The sequence below is a fragment of the Kogia breviceps genome, chromosome 19 (genome assembly GCF_026419965.1).
Source record: "Kogia breviceps isolate mKogBre1 chromosome 19, mKogBre1 haplotype 1, whole genome shotgun sequence".
In the NCBI taxonomy this organism is placed as follows: domain Eukaryota; kingdom Metazoa; phylum Chordata; class Mammalia; order Artiodactyla; family Physeteridae; genus Kogia; species Kogia breviceps.
The window spans coordinates 57,679,983-57,699,084 of record NC_081328.1 but is presented as its reverse complement, the minus strand read 5'-3'; the positions used below and the strand labels follow the sequence as shown (position 1 = coordinate 57,699,084).

The 19,102-nt window shown below is 38.3% G+C and overlaps 1 protein-coding gene across 8 annotated transcripts in view; it reads left to right on the top strand.

Annotated features, from left to right (window-relative positions):
• HELZ (helicase with zinc finger) overlaps window positions 1-19,102 on the top strand; it is a 153,762-nt gene that overhangs the window by 96,282 nt on the left and 38,378 nt on the right. For all 8 annotated transcript variants that reach the window (XM_067021928.1, XM_067021927.1, XM_067021926.1 and 5 more), the window contains 4 exons: window positions 431-482; window positions 1,239-1,429; window positions 3,166-3,373; window positions 15,117-15,196. In XM_067021928.1, coding sequence (XP_066878029.1) covers window positions 431-482; window positions 1,239-1,429; window positions 3,166-3,373; window positions 15,117-15,196 — 531 coding nt within the window. The remainder of the gene's footprint in view (window positions 1-430; window positions 483-1,238; window positions 1,430-3,165; window positions 3,374-15,116; window positions 15,197-19,102) is intronic.

Below are 19,102 nucleotides of genomic sequence, written 5' to 3'. Positions count from 1 at the left end.
TAGTTGGGGCAAGCGGGGCCTACTCTCCGTTGCGGTGTGCGGCCTTCTCATTGCGATGGCTTCTCTTGTTGCGGAGCACAGGCTCTAGGTGCACGGGCTTCAGTAGTTGCGGTGCGTGGGCTCAGTACTTGTGGCGCCTGGGCTTAGTTGCTCTGTGGCATGTGGGATCTTCCCAGACCAGCGATCGAACCCATGTCTCCTGCATTGGCATGCGGATTCTAAGCCACTGCACCACCAGGGGAGTCCCTGACTTAATGTTTAATAAGAAGGTTGGCTCAAAGGCATCTAACGGTTATTAATTACAGACTCACAGTCTTTAAATTTTAATTGTTGCTATATACACTTATTTTGCATGGGATGAGGAGAATGGTTATTGTTCTTTAATATTAGGTGTATTTAAATTATTATACATTTATGTTTTTCTGTAAAGGGGAAAAGCCTCCATCATATCCAGAATGATCATTTCCAGAATGATGGAATTGGTAAGTAGAAAAATTAGCCCTGTGAAAACTTGCTTTTATGATGTTAGACATTTATTCCAAATTTCATCATTTAGAAAGAGGAGGATGGAGAGGGACACACACACACTCTGACACTTCGGAGCTCATGTGACTCTTCTATTCAACACATCTGTTCTTGTGAACGCTTTGACATGTCATTTCTGAAAAGGGGTGATTTTGTAGGTACCAAGGTACATACATAGAAGTTTTGAGGATGAACATTTAAGCCTCCTATGCAACATAAGTTTTTGGAACATATTTATATCCTACAAATGTTGGTTATACAAATTTTCAAGATAAAGTTTATTTAAGTGATTTTAAATGTTGCAGAATTATGCTTTTAAAACAATAATTGCTTAAATGTTTTGTATGCGGTTGTGCTACAGTTGCAACTCTAAACTTTGTTCTGAAGACTTGTTTACGTTTTCTAGTCTCAGAAAAATGTTTACTGTATGGTTTTCTCTCTTGAAGGATACGTCTCCAGCTCCTTGCAAGACATTTAGAATTATGCTAGTTTTTAAAGGGAGTACTTTGTACATCTCAAGCTAATTTTAGGGAATATGGTAGAATGATTGTGTTTTTAATATGCTCTACTCTTTCACACTGATAACTCTTTGAATGTAAGATACCTTATGGCAGAGCTGGGGAATGTGTTTTGCTGTTGGATGATTTTAATTATTTTTGTCGACGTGAATATGTACAGCTGTTGAGTGCATCCTTTCTCTGTGTGTTTTTCAGTTCAGCCCAATCCTTCTGTACTTATTGGCAACCCTATTAGAGCATATACTCCTCCACCTCCTCTTGGACCTCACCCACACTTGGGGAAATCTCCAAGCCCTGTTCAAAGGATAGACCCTCACACCGGGACAAGCATTCTTTATGTACCTGCCGTCTATGGAGGGAATGTAGTTATGTCCGTGCCTTTACCCGTAAGTAGATGTGTAAGATACTCTCTATTGAATAAGATAAAATAGGCTTCACTAAATTAGTGACTATCCCAAATAGTGTTCTACTAATCTCTCTCTTTTCTTTTTTTTTTTTTTTTTTTTTTTTTTGGTTTTCAATGTCTGTAAGCTTCTTTCATTCAAAGCAGCTTTTATGACCAAAGAAATGGGAATTGTTGCTTAACATTTGTTACTATATTGTCAGTGGCTATGAAGAAATCTGTAAATTGGGTGTTTTGATTGAGAAGCCTTTGTATTGTCTTAAATATTTTTACTGGGGAAAATTGGGCTAAAAGTTAACAGAGCTAGTAAATTGGACTCTTGTTTTGTGAAGTGATGTTTTATTTTATCGTTTGCTTTTTCATTCTTATATAATTCACTAACCCTGAGAAATACATTTCTTTGGAGGAGGGAAAAAGGTTTGGATTAGCCTAGCTCCCTTAGATCTAAATTTATCTGAGAAATTCCACACCTTATGAAATCCTACTGGCCCTTAAAAACATTATTAAATCATTTCTAAGACTATAGATTTTTAGAGGGCTTCCATCTATGTTAAAACTCATTTTTCTTTAAGATTTTTGAGTATTTTGGTAATTAAAAAATTTGCTGTTTACTGATATTTCCAAATTCAGGAATTTTAGCCTAGAAAATATTTCTTTCATTTAACATAAGTACTGTAGTTTCAGGTAGAGGTGATCATTGTCAAGGATCTTTGGCACCCTGCCTACACCCCCCCAAATGCAAAAACGCCGAGCTGCCAACATTTTTCAGCCATGTTGGTCGTGATGGTTCGCAATCCAGGCAGCCAATGAGAATAACTGTCAATAAGAAATATGTCGTTTATGTCGACCCCCCCCATAGACTTTCCATTTTAGCTGAGTTATTTCTTCCCAGACAGCCTGGCGACATTATACATCATCTGCTCTAAATAGTAAGTCCCTTGGGATTTATATTTCATTTTACTAGGTCAAAGAGACTTTGAAAGATTTCTAAGAGTCTGAATTTAACAGTTGTATGATAATAAAATAATAGTGGTGGTAGCTCAGAGGTCATTGTGTTTATTCTTTTTATATTAATATGCAGAGATTATATATTTTGACACACCTAAAGAAATTTTCTGTTTCTGTGGTTTAATTAATCAAAAGCATTAATTAAATTAATGACCTGTTTGAATTTTGCCTACAGTAAATGAATTTGGTTCAATAAATTAAATCATTAAATGATTTAGTTATTCATATAAAATAGTAATGCATATTTTTGAGTTGAGACTGCTTAGACTGAATTTTTTCTTAAATTTTTTCCCTGTTCTCTTATTCAAGTTTATTAAACTATATATCTATGCAGTTATGACTTTAAAAGACAGTTTTCATGGTAATCAGTGACATATATGCATTCATATTGAGGGAAGATGATTCAAGACTATAAAATGATTTGATGCCTCAAGGAATAATTACCAACTTTAAGTCCTTGATTTCTTCCTAACCTAGTGTATAAGGGAAATGGTCAATTTTCCCTTACACACTAAAGATTCAAGGAGTTTGCCAGTTGAGATATAGCAGTCATTCTACCAATTGTTACTATTAGCATTCATTTTGTAGTTATTCATTTTGATAAAATTAACATCTCTGTGTGTGTTTGCTCTTTCCTAATGAATAGCACTATAGCAGTTTGTCTTTCAAAATGTACTGAAAGCAATTATTTTATTTCTTATAATAACCTAGGTACCATGGACAGGATACCAGGGTAGGTTTGCAGTTGATCCTCGAATCATTACACACCAGGCAGCAATGGCCTACAATATGAACCTCTTACAGACACATGGGCGGGGGTCTCCCATACCTTATGGCCTTGGGCATCACCCACCTGTCAGCATAGGGCAGACGCAAAACCAGCATCCGGAGAAAGATCAGCATGAGCAGAGTCGAAACGGTGAGTTGCTTTGCTGACCTCATGTTCCTCAATTGATGATGTGTCAGGAGGTATCAACATATAAGGTTCCTTGAACAGTGTGATTGTTAACTCGTTCATAGATTAGAAACCTTTCTGAGGGGGAATCTGATGTGAAAACTACGGATCCTCTCTCCAGAAGATACAGATATGTGCACAGATACAAAATTTACACGTAACCTACCACTTGTGATTGATGGTATCAGTTTCCTGGAAAAATGTTAATATTTAGATTTTTTTTTAAATGGTAGTCATTTACAACAAAGTGAGTCAGTTATACATATACATATGTATAACTGACTCACTTTGTTGTAAAGCAAAAACTGACACACCATCGTAAAGCAATTATACTCCATTAAAGATGTTAAAAAAAAAAAAAAAAACACCCAAATTTCCGACAGTCGGGGGTTAAGTCCATCCAAACTTTGCAAAACTCCACTGCCGTTAAAAAAAAACAAAAAATAAAACCCAAGATCCACATCTGTAGGCATGAGATATGTTTCTGATGTGTCAACGAGTGACAAAAGCTAATAACAAAACAGGATTGTAGTACAACTGCAGGGAGTAAGGCTGCAGTCGTGCACAGAGGAAAAAGTCTAGAAGGACATGGCCCAGAATGCTAACAACAGGCAGCTCTAAAATAGGGAGTTACAAGTAGTTGTTTCTTTCGCATGCTTGTATTTTCTGGGCTGTCTACGATGAATAAGTATTTACGAGATGTAAAATAACAGTCTTCAGAAAGAAAGAAAAAATGGTAGTCATTTAAAATGGAGACAGAAAACCATCTCCTGTTAAACATTTTTGTTGACCCAAAATATTTTTGTAGCATACTAAACAATGCTACCGTGGCAGTAGTTTATTCACAGTAGTTATTTCTTACGCAAATCGTAGTCTCTTGCCTACTAGAATTATAGATAAGCAAAAATTACCCTGTGTAGTTTTTAAAGTCAGGTTTATTGAGGTGTGATTTATACAGAGTAAAATTCACCCTTTTGGAATGTAGTTTGATGTGTTTTGACAAATACCCAGAGCTGTTCACCACCAACAGTGTCAAGACTCAGGGTGTTTACATTGCAGAAAACTCCCTCATGCCCCTTTGCAGTCAGTCACCTCCTCCTCCAGCCCCAGCCCTGGGCAACCACTGGCCTGACTTCTGTGCCTATACTTTGGTCTTTTCTCTAGTTTGTCGTATTAATGGAATCATGTTGTCTGGCTTCATTCACTTAGCTTAATGCTTTTGAGATGTATTTGTGTTGTCTGTGTCAGTTGTTTGTTCCTTTTTGCTGTTGATTGGTATTCCCTTATGTGCCTGAACCACCGTGTTTTTTGTCTCTCCGTCAGTTGTTTTCACCTACCCTTAATTATTTCTCATTTTTGGCTCTTATGAGTAAAGCTGCTGTGAACATATGTATTGAACATATTTTCATTTCTCTTGGGTAAATACCCAGGATTGAGCTTGTTGAGCACATTTGTTAACTTTATAAGAAGCTGCCATACTGTTTTCCAAAGTGGCCCAAATCGTTTTTCATCTCTTAGTACGTGTGAGATTTCCAGTTGCTCCACACTCTCGTTAGTACTTGGTATTGTCAGTCTTTTTAAATTTTACCCTTGCTTATGGCTATCTGATAGTATCTGATTGTTGTATTAATTTGCATGATCCTAGTGACTAATGATGTTGAGTATCTTTTCATTGGGCTTATTTGCCACCTGTATACCTTTGATGAAGTGTCTGTTTGTATCTTTTGTCCACTTTTTTATTGCTTTGTCTTACGAAGTTATAAGAGTTCTTTATACATTCTGGGTACAACTCTTTAATTAGGTATATGTTTTGAAAATATTTTCTCCCAGGATATGGCTTGCCTTTTGATTTTCTTAACAGTACCTTTCAAAGAATAAAAGTTTCCCTTTTTGATGCCGTCCAGTTTATCCAGTGTTTTCTTCTTTGGGTCATGTTTTTGGTGTTACGTCAGATTTTTTTTTGCCTAATCCAAGATCACAAAGATCTTCCGTGTTTTTTTCTAGACGTTTCATAGTTTTAGCTCTTATATTAGGTCTCCTTTGAGTTAATTTTTATATGTGGCGTGAGGTAAGAATTGAAGGGTTTTTTGTTCTCATTTTGTTTTGTTTTTGTATATATGTATGCTCAGTTGTTCTAACACCGTTTGTTGAAAATACTCTCCTTCCTCCATTAAGATGACTTGGTGCCTTTGTTGAAAATCAGTTTACTGCCTATGTGAAGTCTCTGTCGTCTTCTGTTGATGCATGTGTTTGTTCATGCCAAATGTACTGTCTCGATTACTGTAGCTTCATATGAAGTCTTCAAATCAGGTAGTATGAGTCCTCCAACTTTGTTCTTCTTTTTCAAAATTGTGTATTCCACGTCCTTTGCATTTCCACATACATTTTAGAATCAGCTTGTGAGTTTCTACCCAAAAAAGCCTGCTGGGATTTTGATTGGGATTGTGTGGAATCTGTAGGTCAATCTGGGGGAGAGCTGACATCTTAATATTTAGTCTTCTGTTATATGAACGTGGTGTCTCTCTCTTCTTTAAGGTCTTTACTTTCAGCCTTTAAAAAAAACAAGTTTTCAGAATACAACTCTTGCACTTATTTTGTTAAGGCGAAAGCTTAGATTAATAGAGGTGTCTTAGTGTTAGAATTTTTCTCCTCAGTAGTGCATCCCACAAAATTCCAGTGTTCTATTTTTATTTCATTCAGTTCAGTACACTTCCTAGTTTCTCTTAAAATTAGATCCATGGATTATTTAGAAAGGTGAGTTTGGGTGAGTTATTGGGGATTTTCTAAGAATTTTTCTGTTAACTGATTCCTAGTTTTAATTCCATTGTGGTAAGGGAACATACTTTGCCTGACTTGAATCCTTTTGAATGTATTGAGATTTGTTTTATGGCTCACGATACGGTCTGTCTTTATAAATGGCCCATGTACATTTGAGAAGAATGGAGTCCTCTAGTGCTATAGGTCAAGTTGGTTGATAGGATTGTTCAAGTCTGCTTTATCTTTGCTGATTTTCTGTCTACGTTGAAAAAAAAGAATATTGAGAGAGGAATATTGAATTCTCCAGATATAATTGGTATTTATCTAGTTTTCCTTTAAGTTTTAAAATTTAATTTTATTAATTTTTTTATACAGCAGGTTCTTATTAGTCATCAGTTTTATACACGTCAGTGTATACATGTCCATCCCAATCGCCCAATTCATCACACCACCATCCCCCACTGCCACTTTCCCCCCTTGGTGTCCATACGTTTGTTCTCTACATCTGTGACTCTATTTCTGCCCTGCAAACCGGTTCATCTGTAGCATTTTTCTACATTCCACATATATGTGTTAATATATGATATTTGTTTTTCTCTTTCTGACTTATTTCCCTCTTTATGACAGTCTCTAGATCCATCCACATCGCTACCAATGACCCAATTTCATTCCTTTTTATGGCTGAGTGATATTCCATTGCATACATGTACTACATCTTCTTCATCCATTCATCTGTCAGTGGGCATTTAGGTTGCTTCCATGACCTGGCTATTGTTAATAGTGCTGCAGTGAACATTGGGGTGCATGTGTCTTTTTGAATTACGGTTTTCTCTGGGTATATGCCAGTAGTGGGATTGCTGGGTCATATGGTAACTCTAGTTTTAGTTTTTTAAGGAACCTCCATACTGTTCTCCATAGTGGCTGTATCAATTTGCATTCCCACTAACAGTGCAAGAGGGTTCCCTTTTCTCCACACCCTCTCCAGAATTTGTGGTTTGTAGATTTTCTGATGAGGCCCATTCTAACCAGTGTGAGGTGATACCTCATTGTAGTTTTGATTTGCATTTCTCTAATTAGTGATGTTGAGCAGCTTTTCATGTGCTTCTTGGCCATCTGTGTGTCGTCTTTAGAGAAATGTCTATTTAGGTCTTCTGCCCATTTCTTGATTGGGTTGTTTGTTTTTTTTTAATATTGAGCTGCATGAGCTGTTTATATATTTTGGAGATTAATCCTTTGTCTGTTGATTCGTTTGCAAGTATTTTCTCCCATTCTGAGGGTTATCTTTTCATCTTGTTTGTAGTTTCCTTTGCTGTTCAAAAGCTTTTAAATTTCATTAGGTCCCATTTTTTAATTTTTGTTTTAAGTTCCATTACTCTAGGAGGTAGATCTCAAAAAAGATCTTGCTGTGATTTATGTCAAAGAGTGTTCTGCCTATGTTTTCCTCTAAGAGTTTTATAGTGTCTGGTCTTAACATTTAGGTCTCTAATCCATTTGGGGTTAATTTTTGTGTATGGTGTCAGGGAATGTTCTAATTTCACTCTTTTACATGTAACTGTCCAGTTTTCCCAGCACCACTTATCGAAGAGACTGTCTTTTCTCCATTGTATATCCTTGCCTCCTTTGTCATAGATTAGTTGACCATAGGTGCGTGGGTTTATCCCTGGGCTTTCTATCCTGTTCCATTGATCTATATTTCTGGTTTTGTGCCAGTACCATATTGTCTTGATTACTCTAGCTTTGCAATATAGTCTGAAGTCAGGGAGTCTGATTCCTCCAGCTCCATTTTTTTACCTCAAGACTGCTTTGGCTATTCAGGGTCTTTTGTGTCTCCCTACAGATTTTAAGACTCTTTGTTCTAGTTCTGTAAAAAATGCCTGGTAATTTGATAAGGATTGCATTGAATCTGTAGATTGCTTTGGGTAGTATCGTCATTTTTACAATATCGATTCTTTCAACCCAAGAACATGGTCTATCTCTCCATTTGTGTCATCTTTGATTTCTTTCATCAGTGTCTTACAGTTTTCCGAATACAGGTCTTTTACCTCCTTAGGTAGGTTTTTCCTAGGTATTTTGTTCTTTTTGTTGCAATGGCGAATGGGATTGTTCCCTTAATTTCTCTTTCTGATCTTTCGTTGTTAGCGTATAGGAATGCAAGAGATTTCTGTGCATTAGTTTTGTATCCTGCAACTTTACCAAATTCATTGATTAGCTCTAGCAGTTTTCTGGTGGCATCTTTAGGATTCTCTATGTATAGTATCATGTCATCTGCAAACAGTGACCGTTTTACTTCTTATTTTGCAATTTGTATTCCTTTTATTTCTTTTTCTTCTCTGATTGCCGTGACTAGCACTTCCAAAACGATGTTGAATAATAGTGGCGAGGGTGGACATCCTTGTCATGTTCATGATCTTAGAGGAAATGCTTTCCGTTTTTCACCATTGAGAATGATGTTTGCTGTGGGTTTGTCATATATGGCCTTTATTATGTTGAAGTAGGTTCCCTCTATGCCCACTTTCTGGAGAGTTTTTATCATAAATATGTGTTGAATTTTGTCAAAAGCTTTTCTGCATCTATTGAGATGATCATATGGTTTTTATTCTTCAGTTTGTTAATATGGTGTATCACATTGGTTGATTTGCGTATACTGAAGAATCCTTGCATCCCTGGGATAAATCCCACTTGATCATGGTGTATGATCCTTTTAATGTGTTGTTGGATTCTGTTTGCTAGTATTTTGTTGAGGATTTTTGCTTCTATATTCATCGTTGATATTGGTCTGTAATTTTCTTCTCTTATAGTATCTCTGTCTGGTTTTGGTATCAGGATGATGGTGGCCTTGTAGAATGAGTTTGGGAGTGTTCCTTCCTCTGCAGTTGTTTGGAAGAGTTTGAGAAGGATGGGTGTTAGCTCTTCTTTAAATGTTTGATAGAATTCACCTGTGAAGACATCTGGTCCTGGACTTTTGTTTGTTGGAAGATTTTTAATCACAGTTTCAATTTCATTACTTGCTTGTGATTGGTCTGTTCATATTTTCCATTTCTTCCTGGTTCAGTCTTGGAAGGTTATACCTTGCTAAGAATTTGTCCATTTCTTCTGGCATAGAGTTGCTTGTAGTAGTCTCTTAAGATCTGTAGTAGTCTCTTAAGATTCTCTTAAGAAATATAAAGTCTCTGCTTTATATTTCTCCAGTGTCCATTGTAACTTCCCCTTTTTCATTTCTAATTTTACTGATTTGTGTCCTCTTCCTCGTTTTCTTGTTGAGTCTGGCTAAAGGTTTATCAGTTTTGTTTATCTTCTCAGAGAACCAGTTTTGAGTTTTATTGATCTGTGCTATAGTTTTCTTTGTTTCTGTTTCATTTATTTCTGCTCTGATCTTTATGATTTCTTTCCTTCTACTAACTTTGGGTTTTGTTTGTTCTCCTTTTTCTAGTTCCTTCAGGTGTAAGGTTAGATTGTTTATTTGAGATTTTTCTTGTTTCTTGAGGTAGGCTTGTAATGCTATAAACTTCCCTCTTAGAACTGCTTTTGCTGCATCCCATAGGTTTTGGATCGTGTTTTCACTGTCATTTGTCTTTAGGTGTTTTTTTGATTTCCTCTTTGATTTCTTCAGTGATCTCTTGGTTATTTAGTAACGTATTGTTTAGCCTCCATGTGTTTGTGTTTTTTACTTTTTTTTCCCTGTAATGGATTTCTAATCTCATGGTGTTTTGGTCAGAAAAGATGCTTGATATGATTTCGATTTTCTTAAATTTACCAAGCCTTGATTTGTGACCCAAGGTGTGATCTATCCTGGAGAATGTTCCATGTGCACGTGAGAAGAAAGTGTAATCTGCTGTTTTTGGATGGAATGTCCTATAAGTATCAATTAACTCTGTCTGTTCTGTTGTGTCATTTAAAGCTTATGTTTCCTTATTAATTTTCTGTCTGGATGATCTGTCCATTGGTGTAAGTGAAGTGTTAACGTCCCTCACTATTACTGTTTTACTGTCGATTTCCTTTTTTATACCTGTTAGCAGTTGCCTTATGTGTTGAGGTGCTCCCATGTTGGGTGCATATATATTTATAATTGTTATATCTTCTTCTTGGATTGATCCCTTGATCATTATATAGTGTCCTTCCTTGTCTCTTGTAACATTCTTTATTTAAAGTCTGTTTTATCTGGTATGAATATTGCTACTCCAGCTTTCTTTTGATTTCCATTTGCATGGAATATCCTTTTCCATCCCCTCCCTTTCAGTCTGTATGTGTCCCTAGGTCTGAAGTGGGTCTCTTGTAGACAGCATATATATGGGTCTTGTTCCTGTATCTATTCAGTGAGCCTGTGTCTTTTGGTTGGAGCATTTAATCCATTCATGTTTAAGGTAATTATCAATATATATATGTTCCTGTTACCATTTTCTTAATTATTATGGGGTTTTTTTTGTAGGTCGTTTTCTTCTCTTGTGTTTCCCACTTAGAAAAGTTCCTTTAGCATTTGTTGTGGAGCTGGTTTGGTGGTGCTGAATTCTCTTCACTTTTGCTTGTCTATAAAGCTTTTGATTTCTCCATCAAATATGAATGAGATCCTTGCCGGGTAGAGTAATCTTGGTTGTAGGTTCTTCCTTTTTATCACTTTAAATATATCGTGCCACTCCCTTCTGGCTTGTAGAGTTTCTGCTGAGAAATCAGCTGTTCACCTTATGGGAGTTCCCTTATATGTTATTTGTCATTTTTCCCTTGTTGCTTTCAATGATTTTTCTTTGTCTTTAATTTTTGTCAGTTTGATTACTATGTATCTCGTTGTGTTTCTCCTTGGGTTTCTCCTGCCTGGGATTCTTTGCGCTTCCTGGACTTGGGTGGCTACTTACTTTACCATGTTAGGGAAGTTTTTGACTGTAATCTCTTCAGATATTTTTTTCGGGTCCTTTCTCTCTCTCTTCTCCTTCTGGAAACCCTGTAATGTGAATGTTGTTGTGTTTAATGTTGTCCCAGAGGTCTCTTTGGCTGTCTTCATTTCTTTTCATTCTGTTTTTCTTTATTCTCTTGCATGGCAGTGAATTCCACCATTCTGTCTTGCAGGTCACTTATCCGTTCTTATGCCTCAATTATTCTGCTATTGATTCCTTCTAGTGTATTTTTCATTTCAGTTATTGTATTGTTCATCTCTGCTTCTTTGTTCTTTAATTCTTCTAGGTGTTTGTTCTTTAATTCTTCTAGGTCTTTGTTAAACATTTCTTACATCTTCTTGATGTTTGCCTCCATTCTTTCTCCAAGGTCCTGGATCATCTTCACTATCATTAGTCTGAATTCTTTTCCTGGAAGGTTGCCTATCTTCACTTCATTTCGTTGTTTTTCTGGGGTTTTATCTTGTTCCTTCATCTGGTACATAGTCCTCTGCCTTTTCATTTTGTCTGTCTTTCTGTGAATGTGGTTTTCGTTCCACAGGCTGCAGGATTGGAGTTCTTGCTTCTGCTGTCTGCCCTCTGGTGGATGAGGCTATCTAAGAGGCTTGTGCAAGCTTCCTGATGGGAGGGACTGGAGGTGGGTAGAGCTGACTGTTGCTGTGGTGGGCAGAGCTCAGTAAAACTTGAATCCACTTGTCTGCTGATGGGTGGGGTTGAGTTCCCTCCCTGTTGGTTGTTTAGCCTGAGGCGACCCAGCACTGGAGCCTACCTGGCTCTTTGGTGGGGCTAATGGCGGACTCTGGGAGGGCTCATGCCAAGTAGTACTTCCCAGAACTTCTGCTGACAGTGTCCTTCTCCTCATGGTGAGACACAGCCACCCCGCCTCTGCAGGAGACCCTACAACCCTATCAGGTGGTTCTGGTTCGGTCTCCTACGGATCACTGCTCCTTCCCCTGGGTCCCGATGCGCACAGTGCTTTGTGTGTGCCCTCCAAGAGTGGAGTCTCTCTTTCCCCCAGTCCTGTTGAAGTCCTGCAATCAAATCCCACTAGTCTTCAAAGCCTGATTCTCTAGGAAATCCTCGTCCCGTTGCCAGACCCCCAGTTTGGGAAGCCTGACGTGGGGCTCAGAACCTTCACTCCAGTGGGTGGACTTCTGTGGTGTAAATGTTCTCCAGTTTGTGAGTCACCCACCCAGTGGTCATGGGATTTGATTTTATTGTGATTGCACCCCTCCAACTGTCTTACTGCGGCTTCTCCTTTATCTTTGGATGTGGGGTATCTTTTTTTTTTAACATCTTGATTGGAGTATAATTGCTTTACAATGGTGTGTTAGTTTCTGCTGTATGACTAAGTGAATCAGCTATACATATACATATATCCCCGTATCCCCTCCCTCTTGCATCTCCCTTCCACCCTCCCTATCCCACCCCTCTAGGGGGTCACAAAGCACTGAGCTGATCTCCCTATGCTATACGGCTGCTTCCCATTAGCTATCTGTTTTACATTTGGTAGTGTATATATGTCCATGCCACTCTCTCACTTTGTCTCAGCTTACCCTTCCCCCTCCCCGTGTCCTCAAGTCCATTCTATATGCCTGCATCTTTATTCCTGTCCTGCCCCTAGGTTCATGAGAACCTTTTCTTTTCTTTTTTTTTTTAGATTCCATATATATGTGTTAGCATATGGTATCTGTTTTTCTCTTTCTGACTTACTTCACTGTGTATGACACACTCTAGGTCCATCCACCTCAGTACAAATAACTCAGTTTCGTTTCCTTCTATGGCTGAGTAATACTCCATTGTATATATGTGCCAGATTTTCTTTATGCATTCATCTGTCGATGGACACTTAGGTTGCTTCCATGTCCTGGCTATTGTAATTAGTGCTGCAGTGAACACTGGGGTACCTGACTCTTTTTGAATTATGGTTTTCTCAGGGTATATGCCCAGTAGTAGGATTGCTGGGTCGTATGGTAGTTTTGTTTTTAATTTTGTAAAGAACCTCCGTGCTGTTCTTCATAGTGGCTGTATCAATTTACATTCCCACCAACAGTATATGAGGGTTTCGGTTTCTCCACACCCTCTCCAGTATTTATTGTTTGTAGATTTTTTGTTGATGGCCATGACCAGTGTGAGGTGATATCTCATTGTGGTTTTGATTTGCATTTCTCTAACGATTAGTGATGTTGAGCATCCTTTCATGCGTTTGTTGGCAATCTGTATATCTTTTTTGGAGAAATGTCTGTTTAGGTCTTCTGCCCATTTTTGGATTGGGTTATCTGGTTTTTTGATATTGAGCTGCTTGTATATTTTGGAGATTAACCCTTTGTTGGTTGCTTCCTTTGCAAATATTTTCTCCCATTCTGAGAGTTCTTTAACTTAACACAGTTTACTTTCCAATTTATGTTTTACCACTCAGGTACAGAAAAGGAACCTCACAGTATTACAGGTTTTCCTCTTCTGGTCTTTATCTGTTGTTATCATGCATTTATTTTACTTTTCCTATGTTATAAGCCTCAAACATTGTTATTATTTTCATTTAAAGAGCCAAGTATCTATTTAAAAAGTTTTAAATAATAAGAAAAATAATCTTTTATATCTATCCATGTAGTTAATACTTCTGGTAATCTTGATTTCTTTCCGTATATTCATGTTTCTATTTCAGTAATTTTTCTTCTGCCTGAAGGACTTCTTTTAACATTCCTTGTAGTTCAGGTCTGCTGGCAATGAATTCTTTCAGCATTTGTATGTCTGAAAAAATGTTTTTATTTACAGGGTATAGAGTCTTGGTTGATAGTTTTTATCTTCAGTATTTTAATGATGTTACTCTACTGTTTTCTTCCTTACATTATTTTTAGTGAGAAATCTGATGCCATCCTTATCTTTGCTTTTCTGCATATAACATGTCTTTTTTCCCACTCTGACTGCTTTTAAGAACTTATTTTTATACTGGGTTTTAGTCATTTGTTTACGATGAAATGATATTCCTCGGTGTAGTTTTCTTCATGCTTCTTGTGTTTGTGGTTTGTTGAGCTTCTTGTATCTCTGTGGGTTTACAGTTTTCATCAGTTTGGTAATTTTTGACCTTTATTCAGAAATTGTTTCTGTCTCACCTCTTTTTCTCTTCAGGAATTCCAACTACCCATTTATTACGCTTCTTAAAGTTACCCCACATTTCACGGATGCTCTTTTCATCTTTTCAAAAATTCTTTTTTGCTTTTTGTGTTTCACCTTGCATTGTTTCTATTGCTATGCCTTCAAGTTCACCAAGTTTTTCTTCTGCGGGGTCTAAACATCTACTAATTCCATCCAGTGTATTTTTCATCTCAGACATTGTAGTTTTCATTTCTTAAAGTTTAGTAGTAAGGCTATTCTGGCACGAAGTTCCAGTGGCATTCTTAAAAGAATGTTTTCAAGGAAGAACCCAAATTAAGGATTCTTTCAAGGGATTTAAAATATCCAGTAGTTAGTTTTTATAGATTAAAAGCCTTTCACGTGCGTGAGCTAGCATTATTTGTCTATTATAATTGTGATTTTTTTTAACCTTAATATTGCTTCCTTTAATGTTTGTTATCACTTATATTTAGTTTGATATTATTACTTTTAAAAAAGTATAACTGCATTTTTTTCAGAATACCTTTATTTAGTTTAGATTCCTTTACTGAATTACATTGACACATTATTTGGATTTTTGCTTAATTGCATTTGTAAATGGCCAAAGTAGTAAGCCTTTATAAATAGGCCTTTTCTAGGTCTAGTTTAAGAAAATGAGGCTGTAAATTCCTGGAGAATGGGCAGTTATCTTTGGAGTTATTTGATATTTTAAGGTTATTCCCTTGTTAAGTTTTTGCCTTGTCAGAGAGATTTGCTTCATTTATAAATTTTCTTTCTTGCAGAGAAATTGCAACTCTGAAAATTTAAGAACAAAACCCAAGCAGTAATAATCAATTAATAATTGTTGAAAAATGTTTAAAATATTCTACTTCTTTGTCTAATATTGGATAGGCATTGGCATCTTGTAACATCTACTGGAGACAATTTATAAGAATTTTGAAATATTTTCTTAGGTAAAAGTGAAACAAATAATCCTGGACCTGAAATTAATAAAATTCGGACACCAGAGAAAAAGCCTACAGAATCAAAACAGGTATGTGGTTTACCTTTAGTGAATGCATTGTTCTAATGGAGTTAGTTTGATTGATCATCTTGGAATCCTGGTGTTTTAAAGAAAATTATCCACCTTTTTATGTATATCTTTTATGTTTGTTGTTCCATGAGGATCTGGTGGGTCATGTTGCACTCTCTCCCTCTACCTTTTCTTTGTCTACAGTATTTTATTTATCAGAATACTTTTCTCAAATTGTGTTATTTAGCGCTAGACTTGAATTCAGAGACTTCCAATGATAAAGTAATAAATGAAGACACAGCTATAGACGTGTTATTAAAAATTATCTCAGATTGGGAAGAGCTGTAACAGTGCGGAAGGAAGACTTAACTTCCTCAAGTCCCTCACCTTGTTCTCTCATCACACCTGCTGTGTGCATCCTTAACTCTTAACCTGTTTGTTCATCTGCTTTTTCTGCTTCTGTGCTCGTGAACCAGTTAGGGAAAATCAAATCATTGGTTGAGTTAGTGCCACTAGAAATTCATGCTTTCTAATCCCAGGGAGCCCATGGGCAGCGTCCTCGTTGCCTTTGTATGTGCCTGGCTCCTTTGCCCAGTTTTCTCAGCAGGCTCTCTGATGCCTGCTTACCTTCTACCTGTTGCTTTTACGATCAGGAGATGACGTTGCCTTAGAGTGAAATTCATCAGGATTTCATGCTGTTAACTCAGAACTTTAGTCCTCACACTTTTCGTGTGTCCTTGAACACACGAATCTCAGAGGAAGATTCTGTATCACCGATCTCAGAGGAAGAGTTTCCATTAAGACTTATCTCTCCTCTTCCGGTCACCTCACAGACCTTGTCCCTTCTCTTCATTTATCTTCAGATTCTTTCCAGCTACTGGTTCTTCCTCCTCAGCCTGTAAGTAAATTGATTGGTAGACTGTTTTTTTAAAAGGCACTTTATATATAAGGCCTTTATTTCCTTTATATAGCTACTGTCTAATTTCTCCTTTTCCCCCTCATCTCTTATTTGTCCCTTAACCAACACAGACTAGTATTAGGCCTTAACATTTCACTAAAACTGTTGAGCTCAAAGTGACCAGGGACTTCCCCGGCAGTCCAGTTGCTAGGACTCCGCTCTTTCCCTGCCGTGGGCCCGGGTTTGATCCCTGGTTGGGGAACTAAGATCCTGCAAGTGGCGCAGCCAAAAAAAAAAAAAAAACTCAAAGTGACCAAATCTTATGAACAAGCTTCAGTTGTAGCCTTACTTGACTTTTCTTCGGTATTTGGCACTATTTTCTACCTCTTTCTTCTTGACCATCTTGTTTCTTTTGGTTTCTTTGACACACATTTCTGCTTATCACAACTCTTTCTAACGTGACCTTCTCTCTCTTTTATAACTTCCTGTCCACCCCTTCCCGTCTGTCCCTAGTCCTTAAGTTGGGGTTTCCCAGGGTTCTGTCATGGTCCCATACCTCTCTTTGCATTCTGTGCTTTCTTACCATAAACTAGTCTGATTCCACAATTTCCATTACTTGCTCCCTGATAGTGACTTCCAGATCTGTATCTGCAGCCTCAGGCTGGCTTTTAGCAACTGTTCTCTATATTCAGTTACTTATGCCTCATAAGCAGCTCTGACTCCCAGTTTATACGGCTGGAAGGGCTCAGTACCCATTGGAGGAGCTGCAGTGCCAATTAGGCACCCAGGGGAGCTTGCTGACAGAGTAAGAGGGAAGCAGCAGTGCAAGTAGGTGCCCTGTGTGTTTGGGAAAGGGCGCAGAGAGAAGGCAGAGGGCGTGTGGGGTGGTACAGCAGCAGCACCTGTAGTCAGAGGGCCAGGGTTAGGGTTAGGACAGACCCAACGGGTAGAGTCTTAGGTGCTGTCAGAGCAGCTGAAGCCGAGATAGCCAGATGTCTCTCACGTCCTTTTTAAAAATTTTCTGTTGTGGTCTTTCCCTGTTAGGGGACTAGGCAACCTGATTGACATGTTTCATTTTCTTTTCCACCCTGATGCTTCGTCCTGGGGCCTAGGGGGAAAATGCCCTAGCTCTCCTTGACTCAGGATTAAGAGGAAAGCAATAGAGGAGAATCTAATTCTGATAATGTCAGAGTCAGGCTCCTTCAGACTTTACAGTCATCTCCCCGGCTTAGCCCATTGTAGTATCATAGAGGAACCCAGTCTTGATCTAAATCTCTGCGGCACTGGTCCAGCTTCTTCTCCACGTCAAAGTCAGAAGTGAAGAAGGCAATTGAAACATTAGCTTATCCACAGACAACCTTGACCTCTAATCATGGTCTCCCTGATGCGATCAGAGTGTGCCTATCAACAGTATCTTTTGGAGAAAGGTGTATCTCAGCTGAAATGTCACTTGAGTCATCAAAAAGATGAAGATTTATAGGGTAAAATGTTTGTTGATAAAGAGCCTTAATCAGGTTCTGAGACAGCTGAAGAGCAGGCATTGCAGCTGCTTGGGAAGACGGGGGCATTCCCGAGTGACCACCCTTCTCATTTCATCTTCTCAGTAATTTATGTACACCCAGTAGTCTTCAGGATCTTGTCGGCCAGATTGAACGCTGGTCCGTTTGAGCTATAGACGCGAGAGTGCTCTTGGGGCATGGCTGGCCCATTGCGGCCATTTGGGGGAGTAGCTTGGTTGCCGGCGCACCCCAGCTTCAATTCAGGAGCAGACTGCTTGTTCTGCCCTCTTGAGAGTAGTCAGTTTCATGGCACCTAAGATCAGACTTGGGTTTCAGAAGGATGACAGTGCTCCCTAGCTTGAAAACCTTCGGTAGCCTGGCCACAGTTTTTACAGGGTTAAAGAGACGTCTAGCCTCAGTACTGACTCATTCAGGGTCTTGTGTACTTGGGCTTCTGCAGTTTCATCTGATTTCAAGAAGGGGGACATTAGCGTGTAAGTCCAGTTGTAGCTCTGTGTGCACAGAACCTCTCGTCTCAAATCTGCTTCAGTGTATAAGCTGTTACCTTTATCTAGTATGTACTTCCCTCATACTAGATTAAAAACTCCAGCTTTTTATGCAAGATTATCATTATCTCTGTGAAGTCGCCTTTAATTTTCTCAAGCTCTAGGATGTCATCTCACGTCCTCTTACAACACCTCTAATTTTATGTTTACACGTTGGTATCCTCTACTGGACTCTAAACCAGAGCTTAGAGCTTAGCATACTTGTTCTATGAAAGGCCAGATACTAAATTTTCAGGCTTTGTGGGCCGTGTGGTTTCCATTGCAGCCGCTCACCTCTGCCACTGTAGTGAGGAAGCAGCCGTAGACAGCGTGTCAACTTGTACAACCGTGGCTGTGCTGCGGTAGCACTTTATGCACAGAAATCTGCTGGGCTGGAGGTGGCCTGGGGGTCGCAGTTTGCCAACGCCCGCTCTGCACTCCTGGGCGCACAGACTACGTCTGACTGCTTTCTTATCTCCAGCCCCAGGCACAGTGTCCTTGGCAGGCCCTCAGTAAGTGTCTGTTGAAGGAATAATGGCAAAAACTGACAGCCAAGCTTTTAATGCAAAGGTGATATAGTACTTTTTTTCTGTTTACTTCCAAGTTTAGACAGACTTTTAAATATTAATGTAGATATGTTTGAGGAAGCGATGTATAAAAACAATAAGATCAGAAGGAAAGAACACATTTTAATGATTTATATCAGAAAGAAGTAAATGGTTATCTTTCCAAGGAAGAAAGTGTGAAAATAAAAATAATGTTTTCAAAGGAATTAAAGTGGATATGCCAGTAAAATAGTAGTATCTTTCCTTGTGACTCACATTTAATATGTGGGTTTTTCTGTTTCATCCTTCCTAATTTAAAGAATATTCCCTCATTTGATTGTAAGAAAGCGATTTATTGGGCCCCCAGCGCTCCTGCTATTACGGATACGAATGGATCATATCTTTTAGATGTGCTAGGGGTGGGAAAAGGTGGTGAACCA